A 20,701-nucleotide genomic window follows, 5' to 3' on the forward strand; every position below is an offset into this window, starting at 1 on the left:
CACCCACCTCTCCTCACTTCTCTTCCCCCCCGAAACCTATGGGCTGGGACAACTGGCCTCGGCGTCCTTCTTGGTTGTTTAGGAGCCCCTGTCCTCCAGGCCATTCCAACAGGAGTACAAAGCCCAGCTGTCAGCTGCCGTGCCCCTCCCTGGGTCTCTCCAGTTCAGATGCCACTGCCACCTCGGGGAAAAGGCAGGTGGGCACACGGACATGGTCAAGATCAGGTAGGGAAGGAACTGAGCCGATCATTAGCATCTCCAACCTCCCTAAACTCTAATTAGCTATAATGAACCTTCCTAAAGATTCTCTGGTTTCAGCTCTGCCATTTTTCCCAGAGGTGTGACAGCTGTCCATAAAACAGCTCATGTTGCCCTGCCCTCCTCACTGAATCACCTCCAGGACAGCTGCTATCCTGGAGCCTCACACCCTCTGGGACCAATCATAGGTCTGCAGCTGCTATATAAGCAGCATTCCCAGCACACTTCTCAGGTCAGTCTAGGACAGCTCCCTCCAGAGTAATGATGCCCCTGTGTTTGCAGTACTGGTCATATTAAGATAAAAGACTTGTCTTCATGGTCCGATAAATCCACTTGTGATTTATTTCTCTGGTAGCTGAACTCCAAAGGTTCTATAAATCTACTCAGGATTCTTATCCTGAATAGTATGGACAGAGTGGTTGTCTCAAAAGAAAGAGCAATAAACACTATGGGCAGTTAGGCCTGAAGAGCTTTAGAAACCAGCAGCTAACAAAGATCAGCAGCAGAGACCAGCACCCAGCAGTGTTGACCTACGATGTCTGGCACAAGCCAACACTGGACAGTGGCAGCTGGCAGGAGCAAAGTTGACCTATGTGTCCAGCACAAGCTAGCATCAGATGAAAGTGGCCTGCAGCAGCAGTGACCAGCAGCTAGCTGTGTTGGTCAGTAGCAACCAGCATTAATTATCATCAGGACTGCTAGCAGAGCTATACTTTGCTGATTCAGGATTTCTCTCTGAATCAAACAAAAGAACCCTCAACCGATTGGCTACTACTATAACAGAATGCCACAGAGTTGGAGATTTACAAACATACAAGTTGACCTGACTCAGGGCTTTGGAAGCTGCCGAGTCCACAAGTAGGTACCACGCCTGCTGAAAGCTAACATGCTGCCCCCTCACCTGGCAGAAGGGCAAGCAGGAGCACAGGCGCCAGAGAGGGAATCAAAGGCGGAACTTATCCTTTCATCAGAATCCCTCCCTGGCAGTAATTGGCCCACGCCTTGACATCAACTCTTGATGTGCAGCCCTTGTGGCCTTTCTATTTTTAACTTGTGAGAGGATTTCTGGTGTAGTTTAATTTGTGTTTTGAGTTGTGGTCTCGCTGAATGGCCCAGGCTGGTCTTGAACTCATGGGCTCTAGCCATCCTCTCATCTCAGCTTCCTGAGTCACTGGGACCACAGATGTACCCCACTGCACCCAGCTGCCTGGTCATCCATTAAAAATGCCATCTCCCAACACTCCTGCACCAGGGAGTGTATCTCCAACACGTTCAAATCCCAGCACATGACCAGGCAAGAAAAATCTTACCCTTGTCATTCTGCCTCCCTTGGGTGAGCTTCAGCAGCCTGCTGGAGCTTGGGCTGACTGAACAAAAGGCCACTGAGGCAGCAAATAAGACCCTGCCAACTGCTCCCTACCCCACCTTCCCCTGGAATCTCCTTTAGCTGGAATTTGCTGTTTGCTGACAGTTGTGTGATTTCTTCCAGTCTCCACAACTTACTGAGAACATGGAAGACCCCTTCTGTAAGCAGAGCCCCGTGGTTTGTATGCTAAGCAAACACCTTGGACAGCCACATATGTCACAGAAGACAGGGGGACACAATTCTGGACACACAGGACTTTATGTAAAAGCAGGCTGCTTCTAATAGCTGGAGAAAACGTGGTGCTTGGTGAATGACGGCAATGGGCAAGGGCCAGACCATATGCGAAGATCAAAGTCAGATCCCAACCTGACTTTCCACCTACAAATAGTGCCCCAAAACACTATGCCTCTGAGCCTCTGCCAAGTTGTAGGTGACATGACCCGTGAGCTCCCTTGCTGTACTGAGCTCTAGTATGGAGCCCTTGCTTGTCTCCAGTGGGTGGCTATTGCTTCCTTTCACACTGCACAGCACCATCTCTGAAGAGCCCGTACTGAGTGCACCTGCTCCAGTCATTGATCTAAGTCAGAGGAGGCAAATCTATGACACACGTACCACAGCCGGCTGGCTGTTTGTTATCACTGAAAGCACTAAAAGGTCTGCAATCACTGATCTAAGTCATAGGCACGTTTAAAGAGGAAAATGGTGAAGAAAGTAAGAAAGACAGCAAAAGAGATGACTTCCCAGCTGCCTACCATCTGGATTGTGTTCATTTGTACCTGGACCCTTGTCACCACTCTGGTTCCCTGGGCTGTAGGCACATTGGCACATATGGGCCTGGCCCAAATACCCACCCTCATTGCAGCGGATGCCCTTCTGACTCAAGTCAGCACTACCCTCCGGCTCCTGTGCCCAGGTCTCTGTATTCTGAACCACACACTCCAGGAACATGTGGTGTCCAGAATCCATTTAGGAACTTTTTAAATCATTTAATAAGTTCTCTTGGAGTATAATAAGACATGGTTTAAATACAAGACCATCTTATTTTAGATTATATCATATGGGTTATATTACAAAGTGAACTTCAAAAGCAATCAAAACTAACAATATATAGTGAAATGTTTTTCCTTGTTTGGCAATTGATACAGTCTGTCTGATTTACTTTAAACTAATTATATAAAAAAAGGACATCGTCTCAAAAACTTAAGATGATATATATATTTATTGACTAAGTACCAAATATCCACCCAGAAGGAGACGGAAATTTAAATACATGTTTCAAAATTTTTTAAATCTACTTTCACTGTTTGATGTGTAGAATGCATTAATTTTCATGCTTATATAGAAATCTAGTTTTTATCTGCTTCCTTTTCCTCTCTTTCTTCTTATTCCTTCTCCTCCTCTTCCTTTCCCTCTTTCTCCAGCTTTTCATTACTGCTTGTGTGACTCAAGGAGGATGGACCACCTTCCCAATTCATGGCGTCCTCCCTGCTCAGGTTCTGCAGGTAGGCATTCTTGACCTTGTTAACTCTCATGGTGGTGTTTTGAGCTTGCACCTTGCATCAGAAGAACCCTTGGCCAGGTTTTCCTCTGGACAACAGGGAGAACTCAAGATCAGGTACTGGGAGCAAGTCAGATAGTATAAATCACATATGGGGCCACAGAGGTACCACAGAGCATCTGCCAGTAACAAGTTTCCTGAGTGCAAGACTCCTAGTCATGGGTCAGACAAGCAGGCATGAGACCACCCAACAGGGAGAAGTTTCCCATGACAGATATGCAGTCCAGCTGCCCAGACAGATGGCAGATTCCTATTAAGGTGGGTTGCCAGCTACTCCAAGACTGTGCTCTAGTTTGTCTATTCTACTCTCAGGGCAGACAGGCAGCAGGGTAAATTAAGCAAGCAAGACTCTCAGGCACATTTTTTGAGAGGAATGCAAGCATAAGACCAGAATGCAGTTCTAAAACCTGTCCTCAGCTCAGGGCCACCAGCTAGGTGTCAAGTGGGCAATGCATATATGCACACCAGGTAGCTCCCCAAAGATGAGGAGAGACAGAAATTTGGGTCTATCTGCATTCACCCTATGCCTGGGAAGGCAGCTACAGTGAAGGGTACAGCCTAGGGCCCCTCTGGCTGGCCCAGCCATAGCTCCACCCTTGTGACTATTAAAACCACCTGGAAACCAATTGGATTCTTGTGTCCAGTCTACTCGCAGAGACTCTTGTTGACAGGATTTAGTACTGGGGTCTGTGTACACCTGTTTTAACTTCCCTAGTGATCCCAACGTGGGATGTATGGGACAGGAAGAACCACAAATCTGGAGGCTCCAAGAATTCAGAGCCCCTTGAAAAGTACAGCCGTACACGGGGAATCCTCTGGAGGGAATGGAAAGCAAGAGAAACATGAAGATGGCCACACCACAGCACCCTTGGAAGGTACCCACATCCTTATTAGTATCACAGAGATGCCTGGCAGCTAACCCTGCATGGGTGTCAGCCAGCAAGTACAGAGCTTGGGGGTCCTGTCCTGACCTTCTTTAAGCATCACAGCAACAATAAGACCCACCTTTGCTGTGCACTTCACCCTAAGCCAATCTTTGCTAAACAACATGAGAGCCAAAGTAGAAACAGAGACCAAGATGAGACTGAGATAAACAGGGTCCTCCAGATGTCTGAAACTTACTGGAGCAGTGGCTCCAGCCTGGTCATTACTTGGAGAGCCTATTGTCCATAGCAAAATGAAATCTGGAGTGTTGCATGTGATGTGTTACCACTGTCATGTCTGTGCTGCATATAACTCACATGGGGGACAGATCATGGCTTTCCAAGTGACTCTTGTCAAAGTGTACAACACTACACACAAACAGACCCAGGTAGCTCTCCTGAAAATCAGCAGTGACCCACCTGTGTGAACTATGCCAGTCCCTAAGTAAGTCCATGACTTCCTGTCCCATACATCCCACAGCCGGGCAAGGCTTCCTAAAATCTGGCCTTGGCCATGTCAGTGCCCCAGGTACAAATCTTGTACCAGGCATGGTGGCACATACCTGTAATCCTAGCGCTCAGGAGACTGAGACAAGAGGATTGCTGAGTTTAAGGCCAGCCTGGGCTACAGAATGAGTTCAAGACCTAAACTACATAGCAAGACCCTATCTCAAAAAAAAAAAAAAAAAAAAAAAAAGCTTGCAATGGCTTCTTGGTACTCTTATCCTCTGCTGCAACTCAGAGGCTGGATGTCCTGGATGTCCTGGGCCCAACAACAGTGTGACATGCTCTTGTCTCTGACAGCACTGATCCTGAACCTGGGTCTGAACACATTCTTTCTCCAAGACGTACACATCTGGCTCTGGCATCTCCAGCCCTGCCCCACTGGGCCCAGTCCCAGAGGAGAAGAGACCTCACCGGCCTCCTGTGCCATTTTTAGCACAGGACCTGGAATCAGGCTCAGCATTTAGCAGGTGCTCAGTGAAGCTTCTGATTAAATAAATCAATTAGGCCATTTTCTCTGACTGAAAAATTCTGACCATATCTTTAGTTCTCAGACACCTGCTGGCTCATTAGACACTGTGGCATTGTGGACATGGCACCAAAACACTTTGACACACGTCCCACTGAGAGTAGCCATCTTCATCCTTTCTCTGTGAATCAGGGCCCCAGGATTGTTGGCTGACAAAATAGGATGGAAATAACACAAAATGACTTTTTAACTGTGCCCATCAGATTTTTTAATATTCCTCCTCAGGGTGGCATCTATTTTCTTCTCCTAAATGTGGGCTGAACTTGGTGACTTCAAGTTGCTGAAGCAGAAGTGACCATGTGTGGTGCTGGAGGTTAGGTTTTAAGAGGCCCTGTGGCTTCTGTCTTGTTTGCCTTTTCTCTGAGCTCACAGTCTAGGGGAATCGGCTGTTGTGCTGTGAAGGGACCTGGCACAGCATGCATGGCAAGGAACTAAGGCCTCTGTCGCAGACACTGAATGACTTAGGACAACTCAACCCAGCCAAGCCTGGCGTCCCCACACGGCAGCCTGATAGATAGATAGGGTCCTAAGCCGCAACCGCACAGCCAAGTGGCTCTGGGTTCCTGACCTCAGAGACCATGAAGAGCTAATAAATGTTTGTTGCTTCAAGCGATGATGTTCTTGGGGGTGATTTACTGTGCATTAATAGAGATACATGCCAATTTTTTAGCACAGACCTCAAGGAATATGAAGTTTCCACTTCCTGCCTCTTGAGATACTGGGGAACCTACAGCCACAACATAAGGAAGCCGAGCTGGCTGTAAGGGCAGTGTGGAGAGCCGCCAAAAGCCAGACCCCTGCCAGTCACATGTGTGCAACATCTTGGAAGGGGACTCTTCAGCCTTCATTGAGCCAGCCCCTTTGCCTGCCAAGCCCTGCCCAAGCTGCAGGTGCATGGGCAAAGGAGAGGGCTGGTGACACCTTCAGTCATTAAGTCTCGAGGTGGTTTACTACAGAGTAACAGATAGTGAAAACAGATCTTGGCATCTGGCTGTGGGGTGCCACCGGAACAAAACCCTAAGACGGAAGCGTAACTTCGGACCAGAGAGCAGGCAGAAGCCTAACTGATGGGTTTGAGGCCCTCTGCCAGCAGAACTCAGAGGAGACTGTTGGTTTGGACAGGGCTCCTGTGCTGGGCCCAACAGGCCAATCAAAACGGAGAGATTTGCCCTGAAAGTCCACAGCACCAAGCTGAAACTCAGTCACTCTGACCTTCTAAGAAGCTGGAAGAGGAAGAGCAGGCAAACCCCCAAAGAGAACAGTTTTAGCCAGCATGGTAAGGAAGGCCCATCTGTTTTAAGCCTTACAAGAAAGGAACTTTCAAAGGACCAATCCACTTCTTGTTCTGCCTCTGCTTTCCTCAGCCTACAAAGCCAAACTCCTCTGCTCAACTAATCGGAACACTTACCCTTTTTTCACAGAATGAGGTGTTGCCTAGTTCTAGAATTGTAAGCAAAAGGCTGTTTTGATCTTTCAATTTGTTACAGGTTTGTCTTTTGACAAGGCTAAGAGGAAAGTAAGAAAAATCTGATTCCGAGCTGGAGGAAAGAAGATCCTTGAAATGTAAAGTCACTCGGTTATCATCAAGGGTGGAGAAAAGGATTCTAATAAATGTAATCACGCTGCCAAGGAGATTTCCAGGCTGATGACAGAATCACTTGCTGGCTTCTTGCCACTGCCTGTGATAACATGCAAGGGGAGAGATGAATGAAAGAATAAGCTGTTAACTATAACAGGAGCTAGGACTCACTCGGTTTGAAAATAAAATGATTTCTATTTCTAGACTCGGCAGATGGCAAATGATTATCAAATTAAGGAAGGGCTTCAGGCCATCAGTGGAATCCAGGATGGGTCTGTAAATCTCAGACAGTTTCTGTTTCTGAGACACAGAAACTTGTGGGCCGACAAAAGGCCCACTGAGGTTCTCGAGGACACCCCTAGGACTGTGAAATAGGGGCCCTGGGAATCCCAAGGGCACTGTCCTCAGTGATTCTGTGGGGAGTCCAAAGCACAGAGGGCCATCTCTTGTTCTCATCACTGTGGCCTTTGTCTAACAGTCCAAGGATCTGCAAAGCTGAAGGCACTTGAGTAGGGGAGAACAGAGATAGCACCCCACATAGAAGACGCAAAAGAAAGAAAACACCCGGCCACCAGCACAACCCCCAGGACTGCCGCCGAGGGAGAGGCCCGCCAGCTGGAGAGTACTGGAAGAAGCCAAGAGGCAAGGCAAGAGCTCAATCCGTTAGGGCTGTAATTAGCTCAGGTCTCCTGCACGCAGTCAGGCCGCACTGATTTTCTCAGGGGGCCAAAGAGCTAAAACAAAACGCAGGCCCATCTGCAACATAACATCTAAAGAATTTTCCCTCCCTGAGGTTCTGAAGAGATTATTCACATTGGAGCAAGGGATATTTCTGATGCCTGCATTACGCCTCTCTTCCCTCGGGCTTCACGGAGACTCATCCACCTGTATTCCTGGGGAAGATATATTGATTAAGGAAGGCAAAAACCCTAACTCAGAAGCAAGACTGTATTCAATCTTCTTTTTTCCTCCCAGCAAATGGAGCCATAATTCCAAGTAAGTGACGTGTGGAGCTGTTAAGACCCAAGCGCTGTGCTCACACCGTGCTGTTCTGCGGGTTGTAAATGGCACGCGAGGCCGCGCCAGGGACCAATTTGCTCGTTAGCTGCCAACATCAGTGTTTAATGATCTGAAGAGCAGAAGCTGCCAATTATTGTATTCTTTCTTAAAACACCATTTAAAACCCATACATATAATTACTATACCTTTCTGTTAAAATTTTATGAGTCCTCTGAAGCTGATGGGCTGCGGGTTCATTTAACCTATAAATCTCAGAGAACCCTTTGAAGGTGTCATTCCATAACTGGGTTAAAAATCCATCGCTCACACACTGGGGAGCCTGGACTCCAGCCCCTAAGCTGCCACAGCTTGGGTTACAAGCAGACAGAACCACAAGACACATCCCACAGCCTCACTGTCCTGATCTACCCACTGAGATCACTGTCTCTCCCCCACCTACAGCTATTATAAAAGTCACATAAAACAACAAATGCAGAGGAATGTTTAAAAGCACTATTCAAATGAAAAAATAAGGTACTGTTTTCAAAGACCTGAGTTTTCAAGCTACCAACTGATGGAAAAATATATCCCTTAGTAACTGCCCAGCTATAATGTCCTGAGAAGTTCCTATGTTGTACGACTGAACTTTCACAGGTGCATACCAGCATGTCTCACATCACCATCCTCCCCCATGGGTGGGTCTGGCCACATCAGTCAGCCACACCGGGCATCCTCAGAGCACAGTGCTGTAGGAGTTCTGTCCCAAGAGGAGCACTTCTACTCTCTAAACCCGGGAGAGGTGGAAGCACAGAGGTCCTGCCCAGGGCTCATTGTCCTTCCACAAAGAAAATGGGTCATCCTATTACCTGGGCTGTAGGGAAGCTCCCCCAAAGCAGGAGCTGTTTGAGCATGACATAAGTAAAGGCAGAATATGAAAGGAAAGCAAACTGAGGTAGTGTGTTGGTGGCTGTCACTATTTAGTCCACCAGCAATTACCTGATATGGCAAGCATTTTGGCTTCAAGCAATGCCAGTAGTTGGGTCTCAAGGTCACTGAGTCTCTTCCTCAGGGTGCTGCAGAGTCTCTCGCCCATGCACACCTGCAGGGAGAAACACCCATGAGTCAGTACCTACTGCTTAAATCACAATCAGGGCAGCCAAGACAGAAACTGAAAAGTGATTAAAGACAGCATACATGATAAGTGCACACCCATGTTTATAGCAGTGCAATTCACAATAACTAAGTTCTGGAAACAGCCTAGATACACATGAATAAGTGAATGCATACAGAAAATGTGGTATATATACACAAAAGAATATTATTCAGTCATAAAGAAGGATGAAATCCTGTCATTTGCAGGAACGTGGATAGAACGTGATAGTGAGACCATCACACTAAACAAGACAAGACAGACTCAGAAAGCTAAATATTGCATGCTTTCCCTTATGCTATGAGAAACCTAATATGTTATGTTAAAATGAATAAAATAAAGGGGAAATGATAGGAAACTATAAGGCAGACTCTTAAAGAGAGAGATAAAGGAGAGGGACGTAAAGAGACTGAAAAAGACTAAGTTATGTTATATGCCTGTACCAGCTTCCCGAAGTGAACATCACTGCTCTATATTGCAAACATGCACTAATTAAAAAGGAGGGATGATAAAGACTGTTGGGAGGAACAGCTTAGCAAGCAACCAGTGAGGAAAGCAGGAAAAGAAGGAAGGTAGGGAGAAAAAGGGACAAGGAGAGGGAAAAGAAGAAGAAAAGAAGGAAGCGGGGAGGAAGGGAGCAGGAGGAGGGAAGGAGGAAAGCTGCCACTGGTGTACCCAAGCACGCCCTGTACCTTCTCAGCACAGGGCAACACACACTGACATGCACTCACACAACACGGTACAACCACAAGCCGTGATAATTTGGTCACTTCTGCCTTCCGCTTCCCCGGGCCCTTGCTTTCTACTCCTTGTCAGAGAGAAACACCCCTCCCTCACTCACACCCCTCCCTCACTCACACCCCTCCGCACTGCCTGCTCAGCTGTCCCCTGGAAAGAAAAGCCTTGCCAGTCATAACCCCAAAGAGCGGGCCCCCTCCCGCTTCCCTCCTAACCCTAAGGGAACATGCCCTGTGCTTGTTTCCATTTTCACGTTGCCTCCCTCTCTGCTGGGACACAAGCTGTATGTAAGCAGGGACTTTGCTCTGTCCCTGGCACACAGCCGCAAGCAGTAAATTAAGGTATGGCCTTTGAGATCAAGGTCAGAGCAGCAGGCTGGATTTAATTACCAGAAGGTGCTCTCTAGGGAAACTTGGAGGGCAGATACCTGCTGGCAAGTCAGATTTGAAAAATAGACAAGTAACCCTCAGACAGGTTTATGGGTTTCATCATTTATTTTCCCGTGACACTCCAAACATTTCCTACATTTTTCTTTGCATTTCAAAAACAATAAAAAATCACAAACTGCTATCTCTTTTTCCAAATGTTTTTATCTTTTATTTTGTTTAAGGCTAAAGCTATGTATTTATTCGTTACATATACCCAGGCTAATGAGCTACATAGAGAGATTTCCAATTCAACCAAAGCATAGTTTTAATGGGAATAAAAATGTCTGTGGAGACATATTTGGGGGTGATCCACAAACGATGTTACCTAGAAGTGTCATTCTTCTTGCCAAAAATTTGAAATTCTATTCAAAAACTAAAATTAACCCATTTGGATTCATGAAGCCCAAGGAAAATATAAAATTTAATTTCCCCAGAGCAATCCATGGCTTGCGGGATACCAGCAGCTTAAATATTTTGCTTATCACAAACCAAAGAGAGATTATTTTTAAAATCAAAACCAACCTCACCCATTCCTGCCCAGAATCCTCCACTGCTTCTGTTGTGGACGTGCATGTGTTCTTTCCCACTCCGCATCTTAGGAAACCCTCTCTAGACAAAAGCACAGTTTGGTGGCCCCTAAACCACAGCCCACACCAGCAGGGCTGCGTCTCTGTATACACATGTCCAGAGAGATTATTTCTGAGACCTTTCCAGTGGTCCTGAGACCTGTCAGGATGTCAGAACCAGGACAAAGAGAGAGATGTCCCAGACACCTTCCCCCCAGCAGTCCTGGATTGGCTCTGAGCTCGATGACTGACACTTCGCTTCCCATCCTGTCCACCTAAAGCTGTCATCAGATGTCTGAAGACGTTTCTGTTACTTCTTTAACAACAGCCAGAAGCCTTAGGTCTCATCCAATCTATGTCCAAAGTTTCTGATTTTAGTTAACAGAATCTGTTCATCATAATTGGGTCAGTTTCTCATTTGTTGAGCAAATCCATCCTTCAAGCTGTCACTATTAATAGGAAACAACCTTCCTAAATTTTCTTGTTAAATTGCAATGCACATTTTTTTCAGGCTCTACTATTTCTCCCATCTCATTTATGCCTTAATTACCTTTGGTTTGGGTAAGCCAGGAAAGTTGAAGAAATGCACCAAGTACAAGGAGGACACTCTTGCTCTCTCTTGCCCTCTCTTTCTCTCTCTCTCTGAGAATATCAGGTATGTGTGTCCATGTGTATGTGTGTATGTGTGATAACTGCTCACACTAGTGAGTCTTGTTGAGAGCAGAGAAAATATGTTTGTGTAATTGTGTAACTGGACAGATTTCCTTTGTTCCTCATGGGCTCATTTATGCCCCTCCACATTCCCGTGTGGGCACTAGTACATGCCCACTGTACACATTCACACCTTAGAAAATTCCTTTCTTCCTGTTTACAAATAAAACTAGACCCTGAGGATCTCATTATCAAATGGAAATTTTACATTTACATTTTAAAATCTAAGACATCAGCTCTTTAACTTTGTAGAAAAGCAAAGTAATTATAAGTTTGGTTTAAGTGTGTTAAAGATGGGATGTGTGATGATTTGAATATTTTGCATGTTGAAATACTTAGCTCCAGTGAGATGGGAGAAGCAGTAAAAGACTGGGAGGAGATGCGTCTTGAGGGTGGAGTCTCATCATGGATCAGTGTCCTGACAAAAGGCCCCAGAGAGCTCTGCCCCCTCCCACCATGTAAGAAGGCAGCAAGAAGCCGGCCACCCATGACCCAGAAGAGGCACCTCTCTGGCACTCAACTATGCTGTTCCCTGATCTCATCCTTCCAGCCATCAGAACTGTGAGAAATGATGTGAATAAAGCCACCGACCTGTGGTACTATACAGAGACAAATAAACTAAGACAGCATGCAGATGCAGCAAACCACTTTTATATTTGGGCAAACCTAAGGTGTTAAGAGTAGCTAAAAAGGGTCACAGTATGGACCTCACCCTGCTCCTGTCTTTGAAGGATCATGGCAGAAAGCTGTCAGGGATGTGGGCCAAGTTCCAAGCCCCCCTGGGTGCCTGGCCCTGGCATCATCTTACAGACACCACTCATTCCTGTCAGGAAGACTTCTTTACACAAGTATTAGTGGCCATAAGCAACATCACCAAGTGTTGTCTTGGAAACCAGGTAGTTAGAAAAGGGCTGAGGCAGGGGCCAGAGTGACCATGGACATTTCTGCCAACAACACATCCTGATTACAGCTTAGCTGTACAGATTATAAGACCCTTGACACAACTCCTCATCCAGGGTCCAAGGTTCTACTTCCCTGGCCATGAAACAAAAGAATATTTGTCCCTGGCCAGTGGGCTCTCTTCTCAGCAACCTGTTCCATGTCTTGACCATCTTAGAACCTCCCTCTTCCCAGACCTGATGCTTATGATGAAAGATTCAGGACCAGATCTTAGGGTTAGGGTTAGGGCTAGGGGTCACAGCACCTAGCAATAACTCAGAGTGACAGATGCTACAGCCCAACCCAATAACAGCTCAGGCAGGCATGACCATAGTGGACAGGCTTTATAAACTGTGGATATCCCAACCAGCCAGATGTTATAGTTAGTGTCTGCATGTCCCCTCAAATCCTCATGCAGTTATGAGGCAGGCTTTTAGAGTTTGATTGATTATGGCTATGAGAGTTACACTCACCCTGGGGCAGATAGTTTTGCATATGTAAGGGAGAAAAAGAGGCTGCTTGCCCTCATTCTTCCCTTTTGCTCTTGTTGCTTTTGCTATCTTCCAGCCACCATGAACAGTTGCACTCTGCCATGTGCCACTCTGCCTTGGAGCCAGCCAAGTATGGACTAAAACCTCCACAAACTATGAGCTAAATAAACCTTTCCTTCCTTAATTTTGGGCATCAGTTATTTTGTCTCAGCAACAAGAGAGAAGTAACCAAGACAGCAGGACATGGACTCTTCAATCTAAGTGATGGTGCTCTCGGGGAATGCTGAAGGAGTGTTCTCTACACACACCAAGGTCTTGCTATAGATGGCAGATAAAATAAGGAAAATGATTCTCAAGCTAAATGAAATCTTTTTTTAAAACTCCCAAACATTCATCTCCTATTGCATTTCCACTTGTAAGGGGCCTAAACCATCTTTGTGAAAGGAAAAGTAATTAATTTTGCACATTACTCCCTTTCTGAAGGCATTTCTAAACAAGGCATTTGATGTACACATCAGCAGTCCTGTTGTGTGTCTGAAAAACAACCCCTTCTGAGGTCAAGGCCAGACTGGGTCCATGCTGGGCAATCACAGGCCAAGACCTCCACCTAGACAGCAGTGTCCCCTCTCCAGGCTCTCTGGCTCATCACATGGCCCATGAAATGGAAAACCTCCCTTTCTTCCAGAGCCCAAGTAGTCTTCCATCTAGACATTAACCTCAAACACTTCTTTGGAAAAAGGTAATATAAAGGTACTTACTTTGGTGGTGACTTCTTTAAGTGACAAGTTCAGAGCTTTTATTCTTTCCCGGAGGCTGGAAGAATTAAGAAGAGGACATTGGCCTTCTTGTTAACCACGAGTAGACAACTGCACATACAGGACAGTAAATCAGTGACCCTTACATCAACCAGGAGCCAAAGAGGAGCAGTAGGGAAGTGATGTGGAATTAACATTCCACTGGAAAGCAGACCTTTCCTCCCTGATGCTTTACCTATGCTGGTGCTAAGATCTGTCATCATTCCCAGAGTACACATCTACTGATACTGAGAAGGTCAACCCAGGCATGTTCCCAGCAGCAAAAGATTCAGATCTGCACTTCTACAACCACCTTGAAAGGATGGTTTACACAGGAAGCAGATATCTATGTGGGTTCACCACCAATTCAACAAATATGTACCAAGCGCCCTCTGCATTTAGCATCACCAAGAGCATGTTGGAGATGCTTATGTATAAAGCAGGGTTGACATGGCACCCCTCACTCTCTGGGCTTTGCTCTGCTTCTTTTCTCCTCAGTACTTTTGCCTTCACATGTTCATTTATTCATGCACTTTCTCCCCCTCTCTGTACACTGGAACACAAGTCCCACATGGGCATCAGTGATCTGCTATGTGCCCGGCCGCAGCTCCAGTGCTGGAAACAGTTCCTCGAGCTTGTTAGTGAGCACTCGGCCATATCTGCAGCATGCATGAGTCAACAAAACCAAGACTCACATCTTATTCTCAAGGCTGTTTCTTAGTGGAGAAGAAACACAGGCAGGTAATCAACCGTAATATAAAGCAAGATTAAAAAGAAAAACTACTTCAATGAGAAGAGAAACCCAATGCTAGGAGAACCCCGCAAACTAAAAGCTGCCTTGGGCAGAATACAGACAATGGAGACAAGAATTTAGAGGCAATTTAGAAATGATGGGTGCTCACTTCAGTAACACATATAATAAAATTAGAAATGAAGGGACAGGAAGGAAAGCTTTCTGGAAGACACAGAAAGTGAGCTAGGCTTCGATGAAGAAAGATTGCAGGAGAAGATGAATCTAACAGGTCCAAAGGATTCACACAGGTGAGCTGTGAGAGAGAAAGTTTAATAGAGGGCAACTACTTGTGGCACTGTGGGAGGGACGGATGGAGGGAGGGAGGGAGAGAGGGAAGCAGGTGAAAGCCTGACAATGTCCTGCTTGTTTATTTAGGAAAAGAGGACCAAAGTAAATATGATTAGAATATTTACAATATTATTCAATATACTTAGAATATTTTTAATGAAAGTAATTGTTAAAGGACAGTCAGAGCAAGCTCTTGTCAGTACCATGTGCCAGGCTAAGGAGATTTGAGATTTCCCCTTCAGGCAATGGGAAATCATTCTGATTTCAAGCAGGAGAACAGTATGAAAGAGATCTTTTGGGGGTTTTGGAAAAATAACTAGGCAGCATTATGAAGGACAATTTGGAGAAAGAAAATTCTAATGTGACAAACCAAGCAGGCACCCCATCAGGAAGCCAGTTGTCCTGGTGTATGGGAGCCGACAGGGTACTAGAGCTAGGAAAGGAAGGGATGGGATGAAGGGCCCAGGAAGGAAGGCTGCAGAGTAATGACTGCTTCTGGTCTACAGCATCTTGTTGCTTCCAGTATTCATGACTCATTAATTCTTCCTGTATCGGAGGGGCCACCATCATCAAGAACTCAGAACACAAAGATACGGTCACTGCCCTCAACCACTCACTGCTGCTAGGAGGGAGAGACAGTGTTCTATATGGTGTGATCAAAATACATGGTGAGTGCTTAAGTTTTTTGAATTTATTATGGTGAAAGGCACATTGCCCTCACTTCAAACACACATTCCCATTGTTCTTCCCACTTCGTGAAGCAGTTCTGGAAGTTCTTTTCATGAGTGTCTTCAGTTGCACTGTCATGGCTGCCTTGATGTCCTGAATCAATCTGAAATATTACCTTTCATGGTTATTGTAACTTTGAGGAACAGCCAGAAGTTTGATGGCGCCAGAGCCAGTGAATAAGGTGGATGAGGACACCCATCATGGTTTTATGAATCTGCCTTTCTGCTGTGTATCACTTGGCAGCAGCATTCACTGTAATATTTAAATCACATTTTGTAAAGTCCCTCACAAAAAAGGACTTCCAGAACTGCTTCCGAAAGTGGAAAGAACCACGGGATAAGTGTGTTTGAAGCAAGGAGGGGGATGTTTTAAGGGAGATTAGTGGCAATGTGCCTTTTACTGTAATAAATTTTTCTAAACACTCACTGTATATTTTGATCAGCCCTTGTAGATATGGGAAGAAGTGGCTTGATAAACAGTGGTTTGCCAAAGAGGAAGGTGGAGGTTTCATGGTATGTGTGAGATAGGGAAGGACCAGGCAACCATGACAAGGTTGCAAAATGCAAAAAGAGCTAAACTGAAAATTTGTTGGGTTTTGTTGTTCTTCCCTAAATGTGGGAACTGTTTTGAGATGTTATCACCTCCACCAATTTGTGATTTCTGCGTATAAGCAAACCCTCCTGGCTTGCAAAGACCTGGGAACCAGTTCAGGATTCAGGCATGTTGGCCAATCCCCTTGGAGACCTCCTTTCAAAAGAGGCAGGTTTTCCAGTCCACCTGAAATTGACCATAATGGAGGAATGAAACATGGCCAAGGGGCAGGGCATGTGGCATAAAATTCTGAATTCAGGAGTCACAGTCTTGACAACAGTGAGTGTGCCAATGGGAACCATGGAAAACAACCTTTGGAATCCTGCTGGTGAATTCTAGACCTGGTCGGGTGGAGATTGGCCTCTGAGAGCAGGTGAATCTAAGCATCAAGTTCACATGGAGTATAAGGCAGGTCAAGCCACCTTGGCGGTCAGGAAGAGAAGGACAGCGCATGTCACGCACAGCCCTGAAGGAGGTCTGCCTCTGTTGGGGCTATACCACCTGGTGGTGACACTGCTTTCCAAACTCAAATCCTTGCTTGGGCAGAAAATCACCCTCCTTCCTTTGCCAGGCTTATGGGAGCCCATTCCACTAATACATTTTTAATAAACAGCTCGCTACATAATTGAACCTGTATGAGCATTTAATAGCATATTACAAATAAGTATTCCCAAACACGCACAAAAACTAATTCATACATTGATAATTAAGATAGAATAGGTTCACTTTCCGATACAAAAATTTAGCTGTCTGAGATACAAATAAAAATCAGGCCAAATATTATCTTTCTAGGGGTAGATTGAAGTTCAGAGCTGGCCTTATCCTAGAATGAAAATTAGTCTCCTCTCAAATATCCATGTGAGAGCAAGGAGGTAGTGATGCAGATAATTGAATGCATTGTTTTATATTTGATTTGATTTATATTTAATTTATTTAACTTATGCTATATTACTTTTTGCAGTAGATTTACTTTCCTAATTATGTTTTGCTCAGGCTAATATTAACATTAGTTGCATCCCTGGGGTATACACAGAATGAAAGCTGAGAGGGGCGGGTAGAAGAATACGAATAATCTATGTCCTATGCTAATGGTTTCCAAGCTATTTTTAGTAGCAAAACTTTCTCAAATAAAGTGTTACACAAAACTGTGATATATAATGTAGATAACAGGGGATCGGTTTTAGTAAGAGAAGGGTGTCTGGACCAGGGTACCATGATGTCACACTAACCCCTCATACATCCAGTGCTACTACTATCACACTGTGGTCCACAAATCATTACTTCAAGAGCAGAGATACAAATTGAAAGCCATTAAATTAAACCAATTAAATGCTGATAAGAGTTCTACATACATCAGTGGTTAAAACTAGTCCCCATGTCTCACTAAGATTACATATTGCTCCTGACAAATAAAGACTCACTTCTCAGATCAAATTATGCTATATACTGGAAGCACATACATTGTCCATACAGATTAGCAGCTATGCTGTGACAGACACACCAGACCTAATTTATAGAAATGAATACCTTCATTCAAAGCAGCTGCCCTAGGAATCACGGAGCCAAACATTTATTGAGTGCTTACTATGTACCAAGTACTGTTCTATATTTTTTACCTGATGGGCATTTAAAACCCTTATTTTGTCTCTCTGATATAGGAGCCATACTTACCCACATTTCCAGAGAAGAAAATGCAAAGAGACTTACATAAGCTGCCCAGGGTTACCCAGCTGGAGGCCTGGGGAGCTGGAATGGTAAAGAGGCAGTCTAGCTCTCTGCTGTCCTAACCAGTACCACACAACTTTTCCCAGAAGTGTGAGCTGATATGAAATGTGCTCTGTCTGTTCAGACTGATTTCTGGAATTCTGTTTTAGAAACATGCCACTTTCACAGCACAATCAATAGTACCTCTAAAAAATACATCCTTCCTTAATCACAAACAGGTTTACATCATATGACCAAAATTCATCTCAACAAATGAAACTGGAAAGTTGAGTTCATAGATGAGACTGTGTTACAGAGAACTCACATCCACAGCTCATCCCCCAGGCAAGGAGCTGTACACTTTTATGGGATGTGTCCCTAACCTAGTACCTCAGAGTATGAATGCAACTGAATATTGGGCCATTAAAGAGATAATTAAGTTAAAGTGAGGCCATTACATTGGGCCCTAACTCAACCTGATGGGGGTCATTGTAAGAAGGGGAAATGAGGACACAGATGCACACAGAGGGACAGCCATGTGAGGACACAGTCTGCAAGCCAACGACAGAGGAATCAGCCCTACACACACCTTGATCTTAGACTTCCAGCCTCTAGGCTGTGAACCCATAAAGGTCCCTGGTGTAAACTGCCCACCCCTGGTTTTCTGCCACAGCCCTGGGAAATTAATACATGTAGAATTTCCAATTTCCAATAATCAGATTAATTGTGGTATTAAGAGCCTGCATATGGTGCTCCAGGGTCCAAAAGAAAGAACTGCTTCTCCACACAGCAGCAGCTGGGCCACACTCCTGTGATCAGACAGACAGACAGTTTCATTCCCACCCTACCCAACAGAAAGCAGAGAGCTGCTGCAGCAATAGGTGGAGGCAGAACATAGTGCTCCTGCCTTCAGCCTAGGAGCCAAGCATCAGGAAAATGTTATGTGAGAATGACCTTGACAACTGCTTTTTTAATGACATAGGACCCTCGGGTTAGTCAGGAGCTCACCATGGCCTTACCCTCAGGTTAGGAATGAAAGGGACACCCTCAGACATCCCTGCAATATCACAAAGGAGTACTGCCACAGGTGTTAAAAAATGCCAGAGATGGTGGCACACACCTGTAATCCCAGCACTTGGGGAGGCTGAGGCAGGATGATAGCAAGTTAGAGCCCAGCCTGGGCAACCTGTTGCAAAGGAGGCTGGGGGGCTAGGTTTGATCCTCAGTAACATACACACACACACACACACACACACACACACACACACACACACACACAGCAGTGACAAAAAAAAATCAGTTTGTGCAGGGACAGATTGATCTTCAGCAATAATTTTAAAAATGGAATTTAAGTCTACCCAATGACCAATATGGATGGGAAAAGCCAAGACTTGGTTAGGGGCCAGAGATGTTTCTGCAGGACATAGCCCAGCCATCCTGGCTCAGTGAGTCTGCAAGAAGCAGCTGGAAGATGAGCAATCTAGCCAAGGACAGAAGACAGGACAGATGCTTCTCCTGCCAGGCCACAGCACCTCCCCTCCAGAATGTGCCTGTCCCTCAGGGATCTTCTGCTTTTCCCCTCACCCCTCCTCCACCATCTGGTCTCCAGACTGTTGCTGGAGTGAGCCTTGGTAAGGATGTCACGGCTTTGCTCAGAGCCCTCCCCACCTCACCTGGGCAAGGCCACGTTCATGAGGACCCACGTGGCTCATCTCCCATCACATCTCTGACCTCCTGTCCTAGTCTTCCTTCCACCCTAGCTACCCTTGACCACTCCTCAGACTGGCCATGGCTGGAACAGGTTGCTCAGCACAAATGCTGCACCCCAGGACTCCTCCCCACTGTGAATTTTTCCTCCACATAGGACGCTCTGATCCAGGCTGGCCTGATGGTTCCCTCTGCATCCACATGTCTCAGCCTCTCCTCTGCCTCCCCCGTCACCTACTAACCTCCTGTACAGTCTGCTTATCCTCGATGTTTATTGTCCACTTCAGCTTCTTCCACTGGAAAGCAAGATCCAGGGTAAACAGGAACCTTCACTTGGAGAAGTCTGGGTGCAGAGTGGGGCCCTAGTAAGCATTTGCATAGAGAAGATGCTCATATGTTGTCCTCTTTCTAAGAACCAGGAAAGGTATGGTGGGAGCAGCCTCACCTCTGTCCAAGGCAGCTCAACTCACAAGATGGTGAGCAACACCTTAGTTATTCCCATCTCCTACCACTGCCCCAGTGGGATGGGAGGAAAGGCTGCAGCTACTCCCAACCCAACAGCTTGGGTAGAGCTTTGCATGAAAGAGGGACAAGAGGTTGAGAATTTGGAATCAACTCTAAGACCTCCTGCGCTCTTTCTAAATTGGATGGCTTAACAGTCTCATTTTCCTTGGCTTACTGCCTTTCAATGGTTTCTTTTCAGGGCCTGTTTTACACTTGAACTGTGTCCCCTTAAAACTCACATGCAGATGTCCTAACCCACCATACCTCAGCGCGTAACTGTGTTCATTGCAAACGTACTTAGGTGGGGATGAGCTCGACCCCGGCATGACCGATGTCCTTATGCAAGGAGCATTTGGACTCTGAGACATGCACAGAAAGATGTGAGAAGGCACAAGGAGACAATGGCCGTGTGCAAGCCCAGTGCAAAGGCCTGGGCCAGGTTCCTTAGAAGGACCTGACCTGCCAACATTTGATTCTTGGACTTTTGGCCACAATAAATGTCTGTATTTAAGCCACTCTGGTACCATTTTATAGCAAGCTAATGCAAGGTGGCATGGGAAGGAGGAGATGTGGAGGGATGCTTATTCCTACCCCTTGGAATAAACACAGATGGATGGCTGGAAACAAGACCTAGGCCTCAGCAAAGAACAGCTGAAGGTCTCAGCCTGGGGCCAGTGTCCAAGCAATGAGATCCCCAAAGCCTGAGGATGTTCTGTAAGGCTCACAGAGCTGTGCTCCCTCAAAAGCCCACAGCTGCCCTCAGCACCATTTAGTGAAGGAATTCCACCCCCAGTCAGAAGTCAGCCAACAGCTGTCTGCTGCTTTTCTCCTGAAACTGTCCCCCTGGGGAGC

The 20,701-nt window shown here is 45.9% G+C and overlaps 1 protein-coding gene across 1 annotated transcript in view; it reads right to left on the bottom strand.

Annotated features, from left to right (window-relative positions):
* The window catches only part of Disc1 (disrupted in schizophrenia 1), a 292,801-nt gene that overhangs the window by 169,617 nt on the left and 102,483 nt on the right, over window positions 1–20,701 (bottom strand). Inside the window, exons 7-8 of the mRNA XM_013504736.1 lie at window positions 13,498–13,552; window positions 8,713–8,815 (exon numbers count right to left, since the gene is read on the bottom strand). Of these exons, the coding sequence (XP_013360190.1) occupies window positions 8,713–8,815; window positions 13,498–13,552 (158 nt within the window). The remainder of the gene's footprint in view (window positions 1–8,712; window positions 8,816–13,497; window positions 13,553–20,701) is intronic.

Source organism: Chinchilla lanigera, unplaced genomic scaffold, assembly GCF_000276665.1.
Source record: "Chinchilla lanigera isolate Chin_1 unplaced genomic scaffold, ChiLan1.0 scaffold00091, whole genome shotgun sequence".
Classification (NCBI taxonomy): domain Eukaryota; kingdom Metazoa; phylum Chordata; class Mammalia; order Rodentia; family Chinchillidae; genus Chinchilla; species Chinchilla lanigera.